Below are 20,291 nucleotides of genomic sequence, written 5' to 3' on the forward strand. Positions count from 1 at the left end.
CTAACCTCCTATCAGTTCAAAATGTTCCAAAGCCTTATATTTCAGCATCTTTTAACTAGCTTATGAAGTCTTTCGTCTAGGAAAAACAAGTGCAAGGCTGAGACTATAATGTTACTAGTAATTGCAAAACTGCTTATGATCAAAAATAAAAAAAAACAGGAGTACAGGAATAAGGACTTCATATGTGATATGTCAAAAAGTGTTTCACTGGGATTATGGGCCTCTGAGCACCCACATCAATCTCCCCCTTTTTGTAAATTTTATGACAATAAATGTAAAATCCCTGGAGTTCTTTGCTTTGGATCATAAAAAATATTAAAAATTATCTACAATCTTATAATTTACAATTCTGATTAGTTTCCTTAGAAAAAGGAGGCAGGGCTTGGACAGTTATATTATAAGAGTTAATAAAAAAAAAATCAGCTAGTGGCTTTAAGCATTCTTATTTTCAACTGTGTGAAAGTTGGGATCAAGCAAAAGCTTTAGGTGACATACTAACCATAATTTTGTGAATAACTACACTACTGATGATGTGGTCGCATAGACAGCGCTGACTTCAAGATCACGCCAAGGTTATGAACCTTGCTGGAAATGGGATCTGATGGATATCAAAGGATAGGATGGAGGGGCTGCATGGAGGGAATGCGAGATAATATAACTGAATTGGCAATGTTCAGTGACAGATTGTTATGGCAAAGTCAGCTCCTTAATGGTGGTTAAACAGAGTAATACAAATTTACAGAAGTCTATAGCAGATGCTCAAACCAGCTAGCAGATAGCAGAGTTAAATATATATGTTGATTAGTGTTGCCAGTAGGGCAGAGCTTTGGGTACTCCTGTTGGAATGGAGTGCCAAGAGGAGGTAGTGGAGTTAATTTTGACCTGTTGGTGCAGTTGGATAAGTATGAATCGGGCTAGAACTGATCCAGCTATTCTCAAAGTTGTCAAATCAACGCTGGATAATAATAGAATTTCAGTCTTGTGGTCCTTCTGGAAACCAAATTGATACTGATCCAGAACGGAGTGATCATCTGAAAAATCAGTGTTAGCATTATATAGTATTTCTCAAGTTTATTTTATTTTTTTGAAAGAAATGACAGGGACAAGATGGGATGATAGTTTGTAAACACAGTGGGATCAGCAGAAGGTTTTTTTCAGACTAGGATGAATAAATGCTTTTTGAGGAAAGCTGGAAACTCTCCAATAGAGAGAAATAGATTCACTATCTTGGTAATAAATTCAGCAACATCTTCATGAACAAATTTAAGGACAGTTGAACAAGGATTGAGGGGACACTTTGATGAATTCATGCGAGTGATAATTTGTAAAATTTCTGATTGGGAAACTGTCATGAACTTGACCCATCTCATCCCATCTGCATAAATATTATCAGCAGGAGAGTTTTGGTCATTTGAAAAAGTAGCACACAGATTTGCAATCTTACCCCGGGATTCATCATTCCGCTATAATTACAATGGAATAATGAATCGCGGAAAAAAGGGGTGGGGACAGTAGTGTGCAGCCTGCCACATCGCGACGGTGCATTGTTGCAGCTGCGCCGCACACTTTCACCCCCATAGCACTACAGCAAAAGGTGGTGTTATTTCGGGCCCTACTACTGGCGATAATGAGTGTAAAACATTATCGCCCACAGCGGTATCAGAATAAAAAGTGTTTCTTACCCTGCCCCTTCCCCTCATTTAAATCTTAACGTCATGTAGCGGTGGTTATCGCGCGCGTTACGGCATTATCGCGTGCGATAACGCCCTAATGCATGCGAGAACGGCCCATCGCGTTTTAAAGAATGACTCCCTTTGTTGTAAAACAGGTGGCAAACATATCGCGGAGGGCAATACTTGGGAAAGATACCTAGAACTCATTTCTTTGCCTTTTCTCAATTCTTGGTTTCATATATCCAGTGTCCCATGTGAGAAAATATTGTGTGCAAGTGTTTTGAGAAATAACGCACATATAGTCTCGCTACCGTTGAACCTCCCAAAAAAAAAATCACAGATTTTATACATGTGCTAAAAAATTTAAAATAGCTGGAAAATAGGCATCAACATTTAAAAACACCTAAAATCAGAAGTCCAAATAAAATACCTATGTAGGCAACCCTGAAGGATCCCCAGGTCAGACTGTGACAAATGAAAATCTTTGGCTGTGCATCCTAGCCTCCTACCGCTCGGAGCCAGAGAGCATTGCCTTAAGGAGGATCCTGGCCCTGCTCTGTGTCAGCAGCAGCACACACTGCCCTCTGCAAGGCTGCCCCCACCTCCAGCAACTGAGAATACCATAGATTGTGCAGGTGCTCTATGGCAGCGATTCTCAACCAGTGTGTTTCGGCTTCCTGGTGTCCCTCTGCCCCGGTTGTGATTGCCTCCATCGCAGCGAGATGCACGTATCCTTCTACTAACACAGCTGCTGTTCTGTCCGGGCAGGAACGGCAGCAGCATTAGTGGAAGCTGGCAACATCAGCGGCTTGGTCCTTTCTTCTTCCTGCCCTCTTGGCCCAGAGCAGGAAGTGATGTACAGTGGGGCGCATGGGAAGAAGAGAAGATCATGTTGCATAAAGTACTGGCAGCAGCGCAGACTCAGACCAGAATGAAGCGCATCCAGTGATCAGCGATGGGAGAAAGAGCTGGGTTCACCCCCAGTAGCTGATGGGATTCTTCATTCTCAGGCTGCAGGGGCTGGAGGAGGAGGCTACTGCAGCTGCCATTTGTGCTGGGGAGGAGGGGGGTCATGAGTGAGAGCGAGCCAGAGGGAGAGAGCATATGTGTCTGATTGAGAACTTATAAGTAAGTAAGAGAGCGTGTTTGTGCAAGTGTGATTGACAGTATGTGTCTAAGTGAGAGAGCATGTATGTGATTGAGAGCATGTGTGTGTGTGTGTGATTGAGAAAGAACATGTGTATGCTTGAGCGCATGTGTGTAAGTAAGAGAGATTGTATGTGTGATTGAGAGAGACTGGTGAGGGAGGTGACTAATGTGTGTGTGTGTGAGGGAGACAGACTGATCAGGGAGATGATTGGTATGTGTGAAGGACAAAGACTGGTCAGGGAGGTGACTAGTGTGAGAGAGGGAAAGAGAGACGAGACTGGTCATGCAGGTCCCTGGCGTGTGTAAGAGACAGACTGGTCGTGGGGTGTAATTGGTGTGTGTGTGTGTGTATTACTGGTTGTGAGCCCTAAGGAAGAGGACTGTGAGGATAGCTTGAGCAGCCACTGCTGCTTCTGGTGAGTGCTATTGGCTTGCAAGGGAAAGGAGTGGGGGAGTTTCTGGAGAGGGTAAGTAAAGGTGGCTTTTTAAGTTCATTTTTCTTGATTGGCTGCTATTTTAATTACTGGGTATTATGTGATGTGTCTGCTGTTTTGAAATATTCTATTGGTATTTGGACAATTTTTAAGAATATATGAGTTTTTAATTGTTAGATATTATTCTGTTTATTAGCTGTTTTGTAACATTTATTAGTATAGTTTTACAATTATTTCTGTGTCGGGATCTATAGCAGCTTGGCTTGTTCTGTTTTCCAAATAGGAGGTGTATTAGTGTTTACGGCCTATTTAAATATTTGTAGTGTTGCCTTCATAGATAGGATTGTTACTGTTAGAGTGCATGCCATAATGCAGATGTAACTTTGTGCAGATTAATTTCTGTGCATTATTGCAGATCCTGGGACTATGTTAGGTGCTATATTTCTCTTCCCATTTCTCCAGGTTCGCACTGCATGCAAAATGGCTTTTTTGGTTTTCCATTCCAGTTTCTGTCTCCATATTTATAATTTGTGGTCTTTCTTTACTTGGTGAAGGTTGGTTTTGTGTGTGTGACAAAGGTGAGGTATTTTACTAGCATGAAGGCATTTATATCAATCTTACTTGTTGTGTTTTCTCAATAGGATATGCATTAGTGGTAAATTACTGTCTTTTCATAAGGAAAGCTAATGCGCCTGGTAGTAGAGGGAGTTTGTTTTGCTTTTACTGAGATGTCACCAGAACCAGAATATCTTTTTTGTATGGTGAGTTGTACAGGTAATGCCCTAGTTCTGCTCTGCAGCCATTGTTGGAGGTCGAGGGAGTTCCTGTGGATGCAGAGTGCATGTTTACATTTAGCCCCGTGACGGTCACATGTTCAGTGTGTCACACATGTGAGAGCCATCTGTCAGGTTTATCCTGTCAGGCCGAAAAAAGGTTGAGAGCCACTGCTCTGTGGCATCAATCCCGACCCTTTCTTCCCCATTTTGTTGGTTCAGCACTCTGACATTTTTCAAGTAGATGTTGCAGGGGGTTTTTTGGCCCCTGGTAAACACTAGACATGGATAGGCAACTCGCTTGTTCAATTACTGCGAACAGAGCTGGTGTTCAGGACAACCAAACTAGGCAAAATAACCTGGCTTACGAACCAAATTCATGCCAATATCTGCTGCTTATTCACATTGGATATCCTGAAAACTAGACCAGTTTGTGGCCCTCAGGGACCAGCATAGTTATACCATGTAGCGGCATATTAGCTGCTATATTGCTCCTTAATATAATTCCAGTAAATTCCATGTAGTGGAACATTAGGAATACTATAAGGAAGGGAAAATGCATCATTTTACTTTATTTAATGCATTTTCTTTGATCAAAGGCAACAGTGTCTCTATTTTAATTTTGAAAGTAGCTCATTTTATATTTATTTATTTATTTAATGGTTTTTTATATACCGATAGCCGTTTTCGCATCGTATCGGTTTACAGGGAACAATAAACAAGCCTAAGTATATGGCACGTACAATTACAGAGAACGGTATAAACTAAGAACAAGCCCAAGTATATGATAATACAAATAAAAGTAATATATATATATGTACTAGAAAGTTGTAACTAGATAAGTGTATAGGCAAAGTAATAACAAATAGCATATGTATTGGAGATGTAATAACAATAAGTATAAGGACAACATAATAACCAAGCAGATAAAAATATATGTTAAGGGGTAGGAGAGAGAGTGGAGGTGGGAGGAACAAGATAGCCTGAGGGCAGATGGGAATACTGGACTAAGTACAAAATAGGGGCAGGAGGAAAGTAGAGGGAGGTTACGATTTCTGTGGCAGAGGGAGCACGAAGGCTAGGGGAAGGCCTGTTGGAATAGCCATGTGTTTAATTTTTTTTTTTAATTTTGTTGTGCAGTGTTCTGTACGGAGGTCAGGGGGCATGGTATTCCATGTCAAGGGACCTGCTATTGAGAACGCTCTTTTTTTTTGTAGATGCAAGATTTGAAATAGAGGGTTCTGCTTTATTCTGCTTTATTTTTCAGAGTATTTGTCCTACTTTTATCACAATCACTGGGCTGCCAGAAATACTCTCACTGGATAATTTGGATGAATGGAGCCTAGGATATGTTTCAAAAATAAGCTTCATGTGAGCTTAGCTGTGACTCCCAAGCTACAATCACGCTCGCCCTATTGTTTTCCATTTCAGTTATTTTATTTTGAAAATAGGCTTTTCTAAGCGTAGTTGAGATGAAGTTGACGGTGAAAGGAAACTAGAGGCCAACCAACCAACCAAAAAAAAAAGAAAGCAAATCTTCTTTGAATATCTGGTGCACTGCTGGAATAGCCCACAATGCTGTCACAGCTGCACATAAGTGTTGGTGCTTTTGAATGGTACAGGGCTCTGGGAGTCGAGTCAGTCCTGAAGAGAACGAGATTCTTTGTAGCCTATGATATGTTTTAAAGAACCTAAAAAAAACAAAAGCCCTGCAGGAGCTTACCTCTTCAGATCTGTGAGGTCTCAATAGCTCCTGTACTTAAACTTGATTTTTTTTGTCAGTCTTTTTTTTTTTAAAAAGTATCGTGACCCGCTTTATGAATAATCCCACCTGCGTGTTTTCAGAGTTACTGTGATCTCTTTTGACTCCGTGCCCCGTCCCCATTTTCCCAGGGACAGATTTGGTCGGCTGCCGCCTCTCAGCATAGATTCAGTGCTGGTGCCGCACCATTGTCCCCCTTCCACCTGGCAAATCTCTGAATATGCACGGCGCCCCCACTCCCACCCACACACACACACACACACACATCTTCCCAGCAGCGATCCTCAAAGCACAGTGAGCATGGGGTCTATGCCAGTGCTCAAGGACCCGCCTCCCTCCACCGAAGCCCAGAGGGACCCGGGGCCTGTGAGCCGAAGTCCAGAGGGAGAAGGAAGAGGAAGTGTGGGGGGAGGGGAGAGGTGGTTGCCTCACAAGGTTCGACAGGATTGCAGGGCGCACCCCCCCCCCCCCAAAATGGTTTTGCCACCCTAGGCACGGCCCTGCATTTTGCCCCTGCTTGTTAATCCCTTTTCTCCAGATGGCAAGCCCAGGCAACAAAAGTGCTTGTTGTTTGGGGGCTGAAGAAAAAATCTCCTTGAAGAGTGAGGCTCAGTGCCATGCTTGCCCCAGCAGAAGCCTCTGCAGTAATGGGAACTGCCTTCCCTCCATTCTAGGACCTTGAGCTCATCATCCTTGTGAGATGCCCAAGCCCTGCCAGCTCCATCAGATAATAAACTCTAACCAGGGTTTCCTGTGACCCATTGCTATGGTCGGCCTGAAGGGCTGGACCTTAAATTTTTAAAACAGGGTTTACGTGCGTGGCCTGGCCTTATGCGCGCCAGGCATGGGCTCGGCCATGCGCATAAACCCCAGGACGGGTGTAAGTGCCAGGGCCTTAAAAGGGGGCGGTCCGGGGGGCAGGGCTAGAGGTGCCCGGTACAGCAGCCATTTGCCGCTGTGCTGAGGGATCGCACGCTGGCAACTTGCTTCTGCTTCTTTGCAGGAGCAAAATGTGAGTTTAAAAAATGGTGGGGGGGGGGGTTAGGAGAGGGGTAGGGGGTGGGAAGTTCCTTCCCAGTCCGCTCCTTAATTGGAGCGGACTGGGAGGGAACTGGTGAAGTCCCGATGCGTCGCCGCGCGAAATTACTAAATTATACCCCCCCTTGTGCACGCCGACACAAAATTTTATAACATGAATCATTTGGTTGGTTGTTTCCTCTAATAAAAAATGGAACTCACGTTGCCCTTTAAAAAAAAATATTTGAAAACAACAACAAACTTAAGTCAACTGCATTCCACTCAGTCTGGTGCAGTTTACGTACATCGGATAGGGTTCACCAGCAACTATAGTAAAATCAAAATTATTGAGGCCAGTATTCAAAGAAACATAAAATAGATCCGCTTCGAACAAAATATTCCTGCTTAATATTTCTGAATAAAGTTATCCGGCTAACCGTTAGCAGATAACTTTAACCTTCACTGGCTTATTTTGAATTTTGCCATGGTTTAAAGTTATCCAGCTAAGGGTAGCCGGATAACTTTAGCCTTAACCAACTATATTCAAAAGAATATTGCCGGTTAAGTGCCGAGTTGCAAGGTTTTAAAAAAACAAAACAAAAAAAACCAAGATCGTGCCTCCACCCAAGCTCCAAATGATTGGCTCTGCATGGCTGAACCTTCAACCTCGCCAAACTCCCTCCATTCCAATCTTCCACATCTCCAGCCACCCAACCCCACCCGCTCACGCCCAAGCCAAGCAGTTTCTTTAAAACAAAATTGCCTTCAGGGCCCTCTTCCCCTTCCCCTTCCACCCCCAAGCCCAACACTTACTCTCCCACCTTCCTGGTACTTTCTGGCTGAAAGTTCTTCAGCCTAGATCATGGTAGAGGCCTACTGCCACCTGGGCCCGACGCGTAGGCGGTTGCTACAGGAAATACGCTGGAAACATATGCTTCCTGCATAGCTCTTCTAGCAACTCTAGACACATTATACAAAGACCTTCATAAATATGTGACTCACATACAATGACGTAAATGTCACCAAGATTTTTTAATCATCGGGCCTAGTTAATTCATTTTATTGTATTTTTTATAGTCCTGGTGAATTCATTTTTGTAAACTTTTTAACAATTTCTTAAGCATTTAAAAACACATCTTCAGAACGCCCACACGTTAAAACTGGAAGATGCTGCCAAATCAGTCAGGTAAATAATCTATTGAAACTTTTTGGCAGTTGCTGTAATCCACAATCTTTGATCCTATTTGACAAGAAAAAAAATTGAGAATGGTGGTCCAGGTTCTTATTTAGGATTCTTGGACTACTGCATTTCTCCGTTGGCAGAATTAGAACGTGAGCAGATAGCGAGGCTTCAGTTTATTCAAAACATGGCAGTGTTTATAATTCAGGATTACAATTATTTGAACATGTCTCCCCTGCTTTAGAACAACTGCAGTGGCTGCCTGTGATGGCCAGGATTAGATTGTGTTCTGAGTACACCAGGTGATTTATGGTTCAGGTCCATAATAGCTACCTGAGAAGCTAGGAGTGTATAGAAGTTGGTGTATCATCCTAATAGAAATTTGTGCTCCTCCCAAGATATTTAGCTTGTAATTCTTTCTTTGATGAAAGTGATATTCATTTTCGCTCAGAATAGAGTGGTGTTTGTGGGGGGGTTTTTTCAGTTGATTCCAGTTTGTGGAGCTCGCTTCCTAAGGATGTGAGACTGGTGTGAGAATTCTTAACTTTCCTTAAATTTTGTAAGAATTTGTTTTTAAAAAGGTGTTTCGGATGATTATTTTAAATTCAGAATTATACTTTTGGTACGGCCTTACGGGTAGTTGTTAGAAGATATGTTGAAGTGAAGGTATATGTTGTGTGTCTATGATATGTTTTTATTGTTTTGTATTTGTGATGGCTTATTTTATGTTTTTGGATTTATATTTTTATTATATTATTTGTTTTATTTTATAAGTTGATTAGAAGTTGATTAGGTTTTTTATGAAAATTTAGTGACAAATACATTTTACAAAATAAATGATCTCATATAGCCTTTGGTATAGACCTTGCACCATTTTGATAGCCTTCTCTGTTCCACCTCCAGAGCTGAACACAGAATTCTAGGTGAAGTCTAACCAATGATGTGTACAGAGTCATTATCACTTCCTTTTACTGCTAGCTATACCTCTCCCTTTGTATTCTGCCATCACTATGGCTCTAACTACCACTTTATTATACTTTTTCACTATTTGGATATCATCAGATTATTACCCCCAAGATCTGTTTCCTCGTGTGCACATCAGTATCTCATACCCCATTGAATATTGCTTTTTTTGCATTGTTTTAATTACCAAGCATTGCTTAAGCTTTCTTTCTCATTCTGCGTATTCCCTCAGGGATAGCCGCTCTGTTGAAGGTCATCTGCAAAAAAGGCACACTTTTCCTTTTAACCCCACCACAGTATTGCTTGCAAAGATATTGAACAGAACCTGCCCTAGGACAGATCACCAGCTCACTCCATTAACCTCCCTTCTTCAGACAAAATTCCATTAATGACTACTCTCAACCAGTTTCTAATTCAGGGGTAGATTTACAAAAAATGCGCGTTCGCGTACTTTTGTTGGCGCACCAGTCGCAAACAAAAGTACGCTGGATTTTAGTAGATACGCGCGTAGCCGCGCGTATCTGCTAAAATCCAGGATCGGCGCGCACAAGGCTGCCGATTTTGTGCAGCCGGCGCGTGCCGAGCTGCGCAGCCTGCCTCTGTTCCCTCCAAGGCCGCTCCGAAATCGGAGCGGCCTCGGAGGGACCTCGCTTTCGCCCTCCCTTCACCTTCCTCTCCCTTCCTCTATCTAACCTACCCCCCCGGCCCTATCTAAACCCCCCCCTACCTTTGTCCGGGGATTTACGCCTCCCGGAGGGAGAAGTAAATCCCCGTGCGCCAGCGGGCCGCTAGCGCGCCGAGATGCGACCTGGGGGCGGTTCCGGAGGGCGCGGCCACGCTCCCGGACCGCCCCGGGCCGAAACCACGCCCTGGGCCCGCCCCTGAAATGCCGCGTCCCGCCCCCAAAACGCTGCGTCGATCGGCCTCACCCCCGACAAAAAACCCCGGGACTTACGCGAGTCCCGGGGCTCTGCGCGCGACGGCAGGCCTATGGAAAATAGGCACGCCGGCGCGCAAGGCCCTGCTCGCGTAAATCCGGCCGGATTTACGCGAGCAGGGCTTTTAAAATCCGCCCCTCAGTCTACAAACTTGGAACCCCCTCCAGCCTGCCCAGTTCACGTGTGAGCCTCCTATGCGGACAGTATTATCATGATTCAAAAGCTTTGCCAAAATCCAAATGAGCCTTATCTAGTGCACACCCTTGATCTAATTCTCTAGTCACACAAAGAAATGTATCCGATTTGTTTGGCGCAGTCTCCTGAAAAAATCATATTGCCTCACCCTGCAGCCCATTGGATTCAGGATACTTTACTATCCTTTGTCTCTAATAGAGTGTCCGTTTATTTTCCCACTGCCGAGATAAGACGCAACAGCTTGTAGTTTTCAGCCTACTCTTCTTACCAGTTTTATGATAATATTCTTCATGCCCATGAGGCCTTTCCTTTCCCCAAAGATTTATTGAACCGGTCCTTTAGCAGAGCTGCCAGAACCTTCCCGAGATCCCTTAATATCCAAGGATGTATCCAGTTTGGACCCATTGCTTTGTCTACTTTCCGTTTTCTGCTTTTGCAGAAACCCTCTATGTAAATGGTGCATCATGCATCCCACTACCATATTGTTCGTGCTAACAATCGGCAGCGCGTCTCCGTTCTTTTATTATGTTCTTAATACTAAAGAAAAGTATTTGTTCAGCATTTGTGCTTTATCCTGGTCCCTCTCCATCTTTCCTCCTCTTGTTTTGCAATTCCATCTCTGCATTTCCTCCTTTCCCTGACATAGCTGAAAAGGTTGTTGTTGCTGCTACTAACTACTACTTCTCACTTCTATAGCTCTTCTCAATATATGCAGCACTGTACAAAATCACCGGAGAGACAGTCCCTTCTCTGTAGGGCTTACATTTTAGCTTCCTCTCGCATCTTCATTGTCCTATCTTCCCTGTAATCCTCTTTCTGAGATCCCTGGTGCTTCATGAACTCTAATCTTTTTGCCTTCACTTTTTCAGTCCCTTATTTGGAATATCATACCGGCTTCATTTTCCTCTTAATTTTATTTATTTCTCCAACATGAATATTTGTTACCCTTACTATAACTCATTTTAGTTTAGATCATTCTCCCACTGACTCCTTGAGGCACTCCCCAGTTTTAACAAAGTTCCTATTCCTGAAGTCCAGGACTTAGACTGCCGTCTGAATCCTCTTCGCTTTGGCTCTTGTATTAAACCATGCCATGATCACTTCAATTCGGGCGATGAACTATCTGACCATTAGAAATGCTGTCTGTTTGTATGTGGCAGATCAAGTATTGACCCCTTTCTTGTAGTTCCATTAACATTTGCTTGAGGGCGCCCTCTTGAGGGGTGTGCGAGATCTCGCCTACATTTTACTGATTTTGCAAATGAGATGGTCCATTAACATTTGGCAGATTAACGTGTCTCACCAGCCACGCCCTCCCCCACCCCTTCACTAGAATCTTGTATATGCCTTTGACTACAACTTTTCTGTTTGTGCTGGAATTCTGTAGGTCTCTCCAATATAGATGGAAGTGCGTTCTCTCCTTTTCAAGGTAATCTACAGTGCCACTTCCTTTCCACATATCCTTCATATTTCTGTTGCTTTAATATTATTTTTATGTAAAGTGCTACATCTCCCATTGCCTGCCTGTCCTGTCCTTCCTTTGCAGATTATAGCCTAGTAACACTATATGACATCCAGTATCTAGATCTGCCTTCACCATTACAGCATGCAAGTCTGGAATTTATTTTTTTTTTTACCTAAAAATACCTCCAAGGTATATAACTCTCTATCATATCTCCCCTATCCTGCATTTCCTCCAGGGTAAACATGTTTAGATCTTTTAAGACTGTCCCCCTATGCTTTAGAATGAAGATCACTGACCATTTTAGTAGCCACCCTCTGGACTGACTCCATCCTGTTTAAATCCTTTTGAAGGTGCGGTCTCCAGAATTCTACACAGTATTCCAAATGAGGTCTCACCTGGGACCTATACAGGGGCAATATCACCTCCTTTTTTCTGCTGACCATTCCTCTACCTGTGCAGCCACACATCTTTCTGGCTTTTGCCAACAACTTAGCCACTTGTTTGGTGACCCTGAAATCATCAGATACGATCATAGCTGAATTCAGCTGAAATATGCTGCATATTTAAGAAAAAAATATAAAGGAGTCGGAGTTTTGTAGAACTTTTATTATTGTTGAATGGAAGGCTCTGTAGGAGTGGGCATGGTTGAGCCATTGTCTTCAGTGAATATTTCCATTCTGCCAAAGAGGGTTTTCTTCTCATATAATGTAAGTAGGTAACATATCAAGGTGAATGTGTAGTCATGCCAGTCACACTGAACACTGGGACAATTTCTGTATCTTTCTGAAATTTTTTCCTGATCTCTGAAGGCAGCTCTTGATAGTCTATGATCTTCTGTCTCGCCATACATAGTACAGAATAGTAGCTTAGAGCCAAATTTTCAAAAGGATTTACATGCTTAAACCTGGGTTTTACATGTGTACTTTACCCATGTAAGTGAGCTTCTGAAAATTGCTATAATATATGCCATTAAGTTGTCAATAAGTTTTACCCACAATTGCTTTTAAAAATTGTTTTGATGGTATGATATATTTACAAAAAAATACAAAAGGTATCGCCACACCTATAAACTAATCACACCGTGTATGTAAAATATGATTAGAAAAATTGTTTAGAGGTGGAGATTTTGACAAGAAACTGCTTCAAGCTGAACAGAAATGGATTCATCGATTAAACAGTTCATCCTCAGGGTCTTAACAACACTCTGGAATATAATGTATTCATATGAGATGTCACCTATGATGGTCTCTTTTATCAATCAATTTTGAGTAAACACATCGTAGTTTGACGATCGAGTACGTCTTTGATGACGTCATGACGTCCGCAAAAGAGCGGGCTATTTAATCAGTCAGACTTGTTGGATGCGGTCTCTAGCTCGGCGTTTGCTGCAAAGGATGTCTTGAGACCTTGGTCCTATTTTCAAGAGGTGATCACACCGTTGCCAGTTAAGTATCAGTTTCCCATCTAGAGATACATGTTGATTGTTTGCTACGTTGTATTTATTTTCCGTTCAGAATCATCAGACTCCTGAAGAAGCAGCCGGTAGGCTGCGAAACACGGCCGCTGTCGAGTCGGCACCTCAGACACTGACTACGAGAACAAGTCGTCATGATGTTTATTGTATGAATGGAATTTAATAGAGTGTTTGAGACTTGAATTTATTATCTCATCCTACCAAAGCAGTTGCTTTAACTTTAGGCACTGGGAAACTGCCGCTAGAGAATGTTGCATATTGACATTTTGCTGGAACAGTTTTGATATTTTGCTGGAACAGTTTATCAGAATCCCGCTTAGAATCCCGCGCTGCCCTAATGAGAGAGATTCACTGTGGGCTTTTGAATACTTTCGAAAAGACAGGCTGCAAATGATTGAAAAGACCGGACGGCTCAATATGGTTATTGTGCACGTTGACAAAGGCTTGCTGATGCAGTCCTGTTTCCTTTAAATCATTATTCTAAACAATTTTTCTAATCATATTTTACATACACGGTGTGATTAGTTTATAGGTGTGGCGATACCTTTTGTATTTTTTTGTTAGTTTCGACAGGATCGCGATTTTTTGCTCTTTGTTTGGTTGCTATGATATATTTACATACATAACTCCTTTGAAAATTCACCTGCAATTACTTCTTTTAACAATGCATTCTAGTGTTTTTCTCCCTTACCACCTTATCTATTGTTCTATCATAAAACTTTTTATCAGTTGGTATGGCAATGTCCCGTGTGATTTTAGTTTTTACATCACTCAGTCTGATTTGAACACCATCTCAAGATGTCATACTTTTATGGCACACAAGTGTGGTTTTAACCATGCTGATGAAAATTCCCTCTTGTGAGCTTAAATATTTCATCTGGAAGGTCACATTTTTTTTTTAGTGGTGATCACCTCAACCTGTGAAACCAGTGAGCTTTCAGGCCTTGGTGGCTTTCTGACCATACACTTTCAGAGACCTTTATTTTCAGTTTTTATGTTTTTCCTGTGAATTTATCTGTATTTTTTACAACAAAATCAAAAATGGGATAAATCGATAATCAGGTAAATATCTTTTTTATGTTTTTTTATTATAATAAACTCTGATAAATTCACAGGTAAAATAGAACAAAAACTAAGAACTGAGTTCCTTTACTAAATTCCATCACTCTCACAACCCAGGTTCCTGCCTAAGGTAATGTCAGTCTGGAAAATAAATAAATGTAGGATTGGACCATTTCACTTATTTTCCAGTTAAAACTGCAATTAATCCTCTCAGGCCTTGGCAGAGAGATTCTTCTTACACCTTATTCAGTCGGTCATTCTTCCAAAATGTTTCTCTCACCTACCTGTATGTATATAAAGAAGAAACTGCACTTCATACATCAGAATGTAAGAGCACTGTCACCATGTGTCCTGCATGGAGTAAAGCCACTTAGCTTTTTTGTTTCTTTTGATTCCAACAAATTAGGCCACACAGTATCAAAGAATACTATTTGTAAGTGGGCAAATTGTTTCTCATTGTTCTGTCCTTGTAGGTCATACTTAGTACCGTGTGTAAAGGCCCGTGCTGTCAGAGTCACTAAACTGAGGTGATGTTTGCTAACGAGCCGCGGTATATAAAAATCCTTACATAAATAAATAAATAAATAAATGATGTCAATTGCCAGGTCTAAGGTCTCTTTCCTTAGAAGAAGCTTGCAAGGCTGCGCTGTGGAGTTCCATCTATGAATTCACCAGAGCACATATTTGCAGCTTCCTACCTAGAATGTAGGATCAGACTGAACTGCTCATATTGCAAGGGCTGTTTGGCCTCCTAAGGCCCACTTCTGTTGGTTTTGGAGTTTTCTTCCTTATCTGTATGGTATAGTGCATAACAATAAAACCGAAAATGAAAGGGAGGTGGAATCTATAAAAACACATTGCATGTTCTCACCCTTTGGCATTTAATCTTGTCTCTTTCTTCCCTTCTTTTTTATTTTAAGATATCCCCTTAGCTTGGCTCACTGCAAATGCCTGTTATCTGAAAAAGGGGAAATTGCGTAGCTGTAAAAGATATTCTCTAATGACTGGCAGTGCAAGGAATGGTACAACCCACCCAGTTCACTGTTAGGAATAGCTCTCTACTCTTGCTTATAAGTAGCTTAGTTATGCATTAAACAGAGAAACAGCAGGTCGAATGACATGCAGGAAACCCCTGCCCATGCTGGAAGGGTTTCCTAGGAAAGCTCTAGAAGATGTCCCCTGTGACGTTGCACGACAGAGTCACTTGACCAATCCATGTTATATGTAGGCAATTCTGCTTTTTTATATATTTTTATATGTAAAGCTTTTTATCGTTTTTACAGGTGTTATGCTCTACTTATAGATCTTCCACACACTTGGACATAAAAATGTACTTTTTTGGGGTAGATTTTGAAGTGTTTACCTTGCACCACATAAATGTTTATATGTTTGTGAACTTTAGGGACAGATTATTCTCCCAGCAGAGAGAAAAGCGATGACTGGGTCCTGTCTCCTGTCTGGCAGAGTTTGAATCTATTGTGGAGAGGGCACCCTCAGGGGAAGGAAGATAATTGTTCACTGTTGTGCTGACCCCCCCTTAAGTCTTGGAGAATGTTTCTTTTCTGGCAAGTGGCCAGCCAAATGACCTGGGATGATATGGACAGTTATCCCGGGGATGTGGAGTGAAGCAGCAATACAAATGGGGACAAGATTATTATTATTATAAGAAAAATACTTACGGCTTTGTGCCTTGCCTTCTTTTTGATGTCAGGCTTTGTTATCCTGTTTTCACATCAAAAGAACGTGTGTGGGTGGGCAACTGCATCAGGTTAAGTGGATTTTACGGAACTTTATTAGCATACAAAATAATCAGTTCTGCATTATATAACATCCGTAACTGGCGGGTTGCTTTCAGGTCATCACCCTGCTTTGCCTTGTCATTTGTGGATCTTGCTGCGGGGACTTGAGATTTGTAAGGAGACAAAATACAAAATTTCCCCTTCTCTCTCCTCATACAATAAGAGCAGATTAGAAGAATATATTGGAAGGTTGATGAGTGAAAATATTTGTTGTATTCATTACTGCAATTTGCATCAAGGGCTTTGTCGTGAGAAAACTAAAGTTTTGTGTTTTGTTTTTTTTTGTTTGTTTTTTTTATTTCCTCTTCCCTGATTTTTCTCCCTAGTGACAGAGATGCTGGTAAATGTGCTCAACATCTGCTCAGATGATGAACTTGGGACAGAGGAAGATGGGTATGATGGTAAGAGCAATGTGCATTGTGCAAATACATATGCCTTAATTACTCATGGGTCTCATTACTAACCTTGAGGGTAACTTCCTGCCTTTCAGAATTCCATTTAAGCTATATCGTGCTATTACAAACAACTGTGCCGTGCGCCAGTAGATTAGCGTGATGCATGACTTTTCCAAGGCCATTTGAATATAAGAGGCTTGCTTCAAGATGCCATACTGGAAGGGGGGGAGCTAAGAAATGAGTGTTGCTGACTTTGTGTGCCTAAAATTTGTCATCCTTTCAGCTAGGGATGGGCAAGCTGGTGCAGGGTGAATTTATATCCCTTCCAAACCTTGGTGGTGGGGGGGAGGGGGTTTGGGATAGTTGCAAGTGTCTATTGCAGCTTGGATGGAATCAAAACCTATGTGGTAAGATGGATCAGATCTGTATCCTTTACTTCGAGGCTGATGTATCAAGCAGTGCTCTTTGTTCACACTACGCGATAACACATGTGCCGTTAATATGAGTACATGTATTATTGATATTGCTTAGGCAAAAAAAATTTGGATTTGCAAATAAAAGTGGCAAAAATAATGCAAAATAAAATAATGAGCTGAAGAATCATGCAGATCAGCTCACTGCCTTTGTTCACATATTAAAACTCTGTGTGCAAAAGCCCACAAATTACCATCTTCGTATGAAACGTAGCTAAACCTTGGGGAGGTGTAGTTATGGTTTTTGTGTGTGCTTAAACCTACAATTTCATGGATCCTTTAATGCAAAACATTTGCTGCAAACCTGATTTGCATATCGTGCCATTCCCATGGCACCATCCGCAGTTTAGTACATCAGCCTCTTTGCTATCAGATTGCTGCCAAAAGCTATAGGTGATATGGAAGAGATGCCTAGATCTTCTTGCCTGCCTCCTGTCTGGCAATATGAGTTCTGAGTTTCTCGTGAAAAATTCAAGCTAGTTCACATTAAAATATCTATTCGTATATTTAGAAAAAATGAACCAAACTGAGCTTGGATTTCTATCCAAGGCAGAATAACCCCTGAAAGCCAGAATCAGAATCAGGTTACAACTGGCTCACCCATCCCTATGACGAGTGCCTGAGATTGCTAAATTGAAACTAATATCATCATGCCACTTACATCTAATCAGTGAGGTCACCTCCAAAACAACCCCTAATTCAGCATTATATTACCATAGTTGTGAAAAATGTGACTATTGAGATTCAAATTCATAAAGACAGATTTTAATTGAATTTTCCCACTGGCTGAAGAGATATTAAATATATATATATATATATATATATATATAAAATATATATATATATATATACACACATATAGTTGCAGAATAAAGTTATTTAGACATGACAAAGACTAGGATAATGAATGTCCGACTGTTAGTGGCAGATTTTGTTTTAAGTGTTCCTGGTGACATGGTAAGAATGGAGCTCAGTTAGTTTTGATGTCAGAGCAGTACAGTGGAAATAAATGTTGAAAACTTTCATCTGCTGTTCTTTAGGAGATGGTATGTGAATTCGTATATAGTAAAGAATGAGGCATGAAAGACAAGTCCCTCACAGAAAGAGGGTCCTGAGATCCAAAGATTCTTCAACCCGACCACTGCTAGTTTTGCCGGGACTGATTATTTTTTCCCCTGTGAAAGAGTTGTGAGCGACAGCTCGGTGTCGCAGTGGTGAATCATAAGCCAAGCAGGCCATTATTTCTCAGTGGGGAAAGAGGGACCATTTGCACACAATGAAGGGCTCTGATCCTGATTAGACCCTTCATTTCCATGATGGAGGAGACCTCCCGACAAAGATTTTTTGAGTGTCTTAATAACACGGCTGTTTTCTTATTAGAACCAATGGAATATATGTGAATAAATTATTCACAGCACTTCAAAGACTTTTATCTTGATAGGGCAAAACTGCAGGGTCAGTAAATCCAACCTTCAGTTCTTCTTTACAAAAAAAAAAAGTGCTATAGTCTTTAGTCCTCAAACAAAAACCAGAATAGAGAAGCTGAATTAAAAAATGTTGGGGAGCTCTTGAAGACCAGGCAGATACAAAGAAACACCAATAATACCTAACCAGAAATGATTGATGCAAGAGGGAACTAGACTACAGTAGATTATTAATATATAAAACAAAATCAAAGCAATTTAAAAAAAATGAAAATGCTAGTAATGGAAACATGAATAACATTGTAGAATACAAATGATGATATATAAGTGCCTCATTTCAAGTACCCATTTTAGTATTTTTTTTTATTACTTATGTATTCATTTTTCCCACCTGCCCATCTGTGTACACATTATCTCCTGAACCATTCAACCTACAGTAACCACATTTTTTCTATTAAGCATATGGATCTGTTTGTGTGCATATTATCTTCTCAGTCATTCAACCTATAGCACCCACCCTGTCAGGGTAGGTACCGTATTTTTCGCACTATAAGACGCACCTGACCATAGGACGCACCTAGGATTTGGAGGAGGAAAATTAAGAAAAATAATTCTGTCCCCTTGATGGGCTCTGTACGGAGCTCCCCGCTGGTGGCAGTCCATGGGATTTTTTTTGGTTTTGTTTTTTTATAGTAAGGCAGAGAACATCCACACAGGTACTTGCTGCTTTTCTCTCCCTCACAATCATACAAGGCTCTTTCACACTCACTAGCACTCTCCCCCACTCAACTCATTGGCTCTCCCTCACATATACACATACCCACAGACAATCACACACTCAGACTCTCTCCCTCATTCACACAGCTCTCACACCAGTTATTTTAAACTTTCATGACTGCTCCAAAGTTCAATAATAAATAGTCAGGGCTATATTACATTGATTAGGAGAGCAATTGCTCCTAATATTTCAACAGGTAGCCACTTAATCAGCACAGGCAGTAATTCTATTTGCTGGTCTGTGTCATGTGTCCTCCATCCCAGGCAGTATACCACCCCCATGACCCTCCAATACATCCAAACCACAAGGAGTGAAGTTCTTACTCTGGACTGCAAGAGAGGTCCTCCGGCAGAGTCCGAGCTCCCCGCCAGTCCCGGGGTGCAGCTCACTGCAAGATCGGCATGGCGCAGGTCAGTCATCATCTGTTTGAACCGCGTGGGCTACGGAGGCCCTTCCAGTTCAAACAGCTCCCTGCCGGTCTGCTGTTCCCAGGGTGCATCCCACTGCGAAGGCTGGCGCGGCACAGGTCAAATGCCAGCCATCCGAACTGGAGGGGCCTCCATAGCCCACGCAGTTCAAACAGCTGATGCCTGACCTGCGCGGCGCCGGCCTTCGCAGCGAGATGCACCCCGGGAACAGCAGACCGGCAGGGAGCTCAAGTTCCGCCGGCAGAATGTGACACACCCGCGTCACCATGCTGATTGGGAGGGGGCGGGGAACGGCGCGCGAGAGGGAGAGACACTACCTTAGCTCCATAAGACGCACCCACATTTCCCCCCCATTTTTTGGGGAAAAAAAGTGCGTCTTATGGAGCGAAAAATACGGTATATCTGTATAAAAGCTAGAAACTAAAATTGTTTTCCCATAAAACTTATGGATCTAGCCACATATTTTCATATTTTTTGGAGGGAAAAATTGCTGATAGTAATTGCTCTGTAGTTCTTTTCTTTCTTGGTTCTGTTTCTCTGTTATTGAAGGGTATGCCCTGAACTGAGAATTATTGACATCTGGAAGAGTAGCATAGAAGAGAAATCAACAGCTGTGAAGGCTGTAGATCTCAGTCTGTGTCTTACCTGCCATTTAATCACTCCTCTATGTGACCATCAGCAAGTCGCATGACCTCCCTGTCTTCAGATTCATTCATTCATTATTTAGGCAGGGTCAATAGGTACCTATCTGAAAAGTGGCAAGGTGATTAAATATGTCTGCTGATATTTAGAGGGACCTCCACTAGAATTTTGGGTTAATTACTTGCTTGGAAATTTCATTTCTTTTCTGAGTTTAAAAATATGAAGGTGCACATAGCAGTCCAGCAGCAGGATGTGGGCTATCTAGTC

At 41.9% G+C, this 20,291-nt stretch overlaps 1 protein-coding gene across 5 annotated transcripts in view; it reads left to right on the forward strand.

The window, feature by feature from the left end:
- Positions 1-20,291, forward strand: part of PPP3CA (protein phosphatase 3 catalytic subunit alpha) — a 728,982-nt gene that overhangs the window by 628,805 nt on the left and 79,886 nt on the right. For all 5 annotated transcript variants that reach the window (XM_029597060.1, XM_029597061.1, XM_029597063.1 and 2 more), the window contains exon 10: positions 16,211-16,285. In XM_029597060.1, coding sequence (XP_029452920.1) covers positions 16,211-16,285 — 75 coding nt within the window. The remainder of the gene's footprint in view (positions 1-16,210; positions 16,286-20,291) is intronic.

The sequence above is a fragment of the Rhinatrema bivittatum genome, chromosome 1 (assembly GCF_901001135.1).
Source record: "Rhinatrema bivittatum chromosome 1, aRhiBiv1.1, whole genome shotgun sequence".
NCBI classification, from domain to species: Eukaryota; Metazoa; Chordata; class Amphibia; order Gymnophiona; family Rhinatrematidae; genus Rhinatrema; species Rhinatrema bivittatum.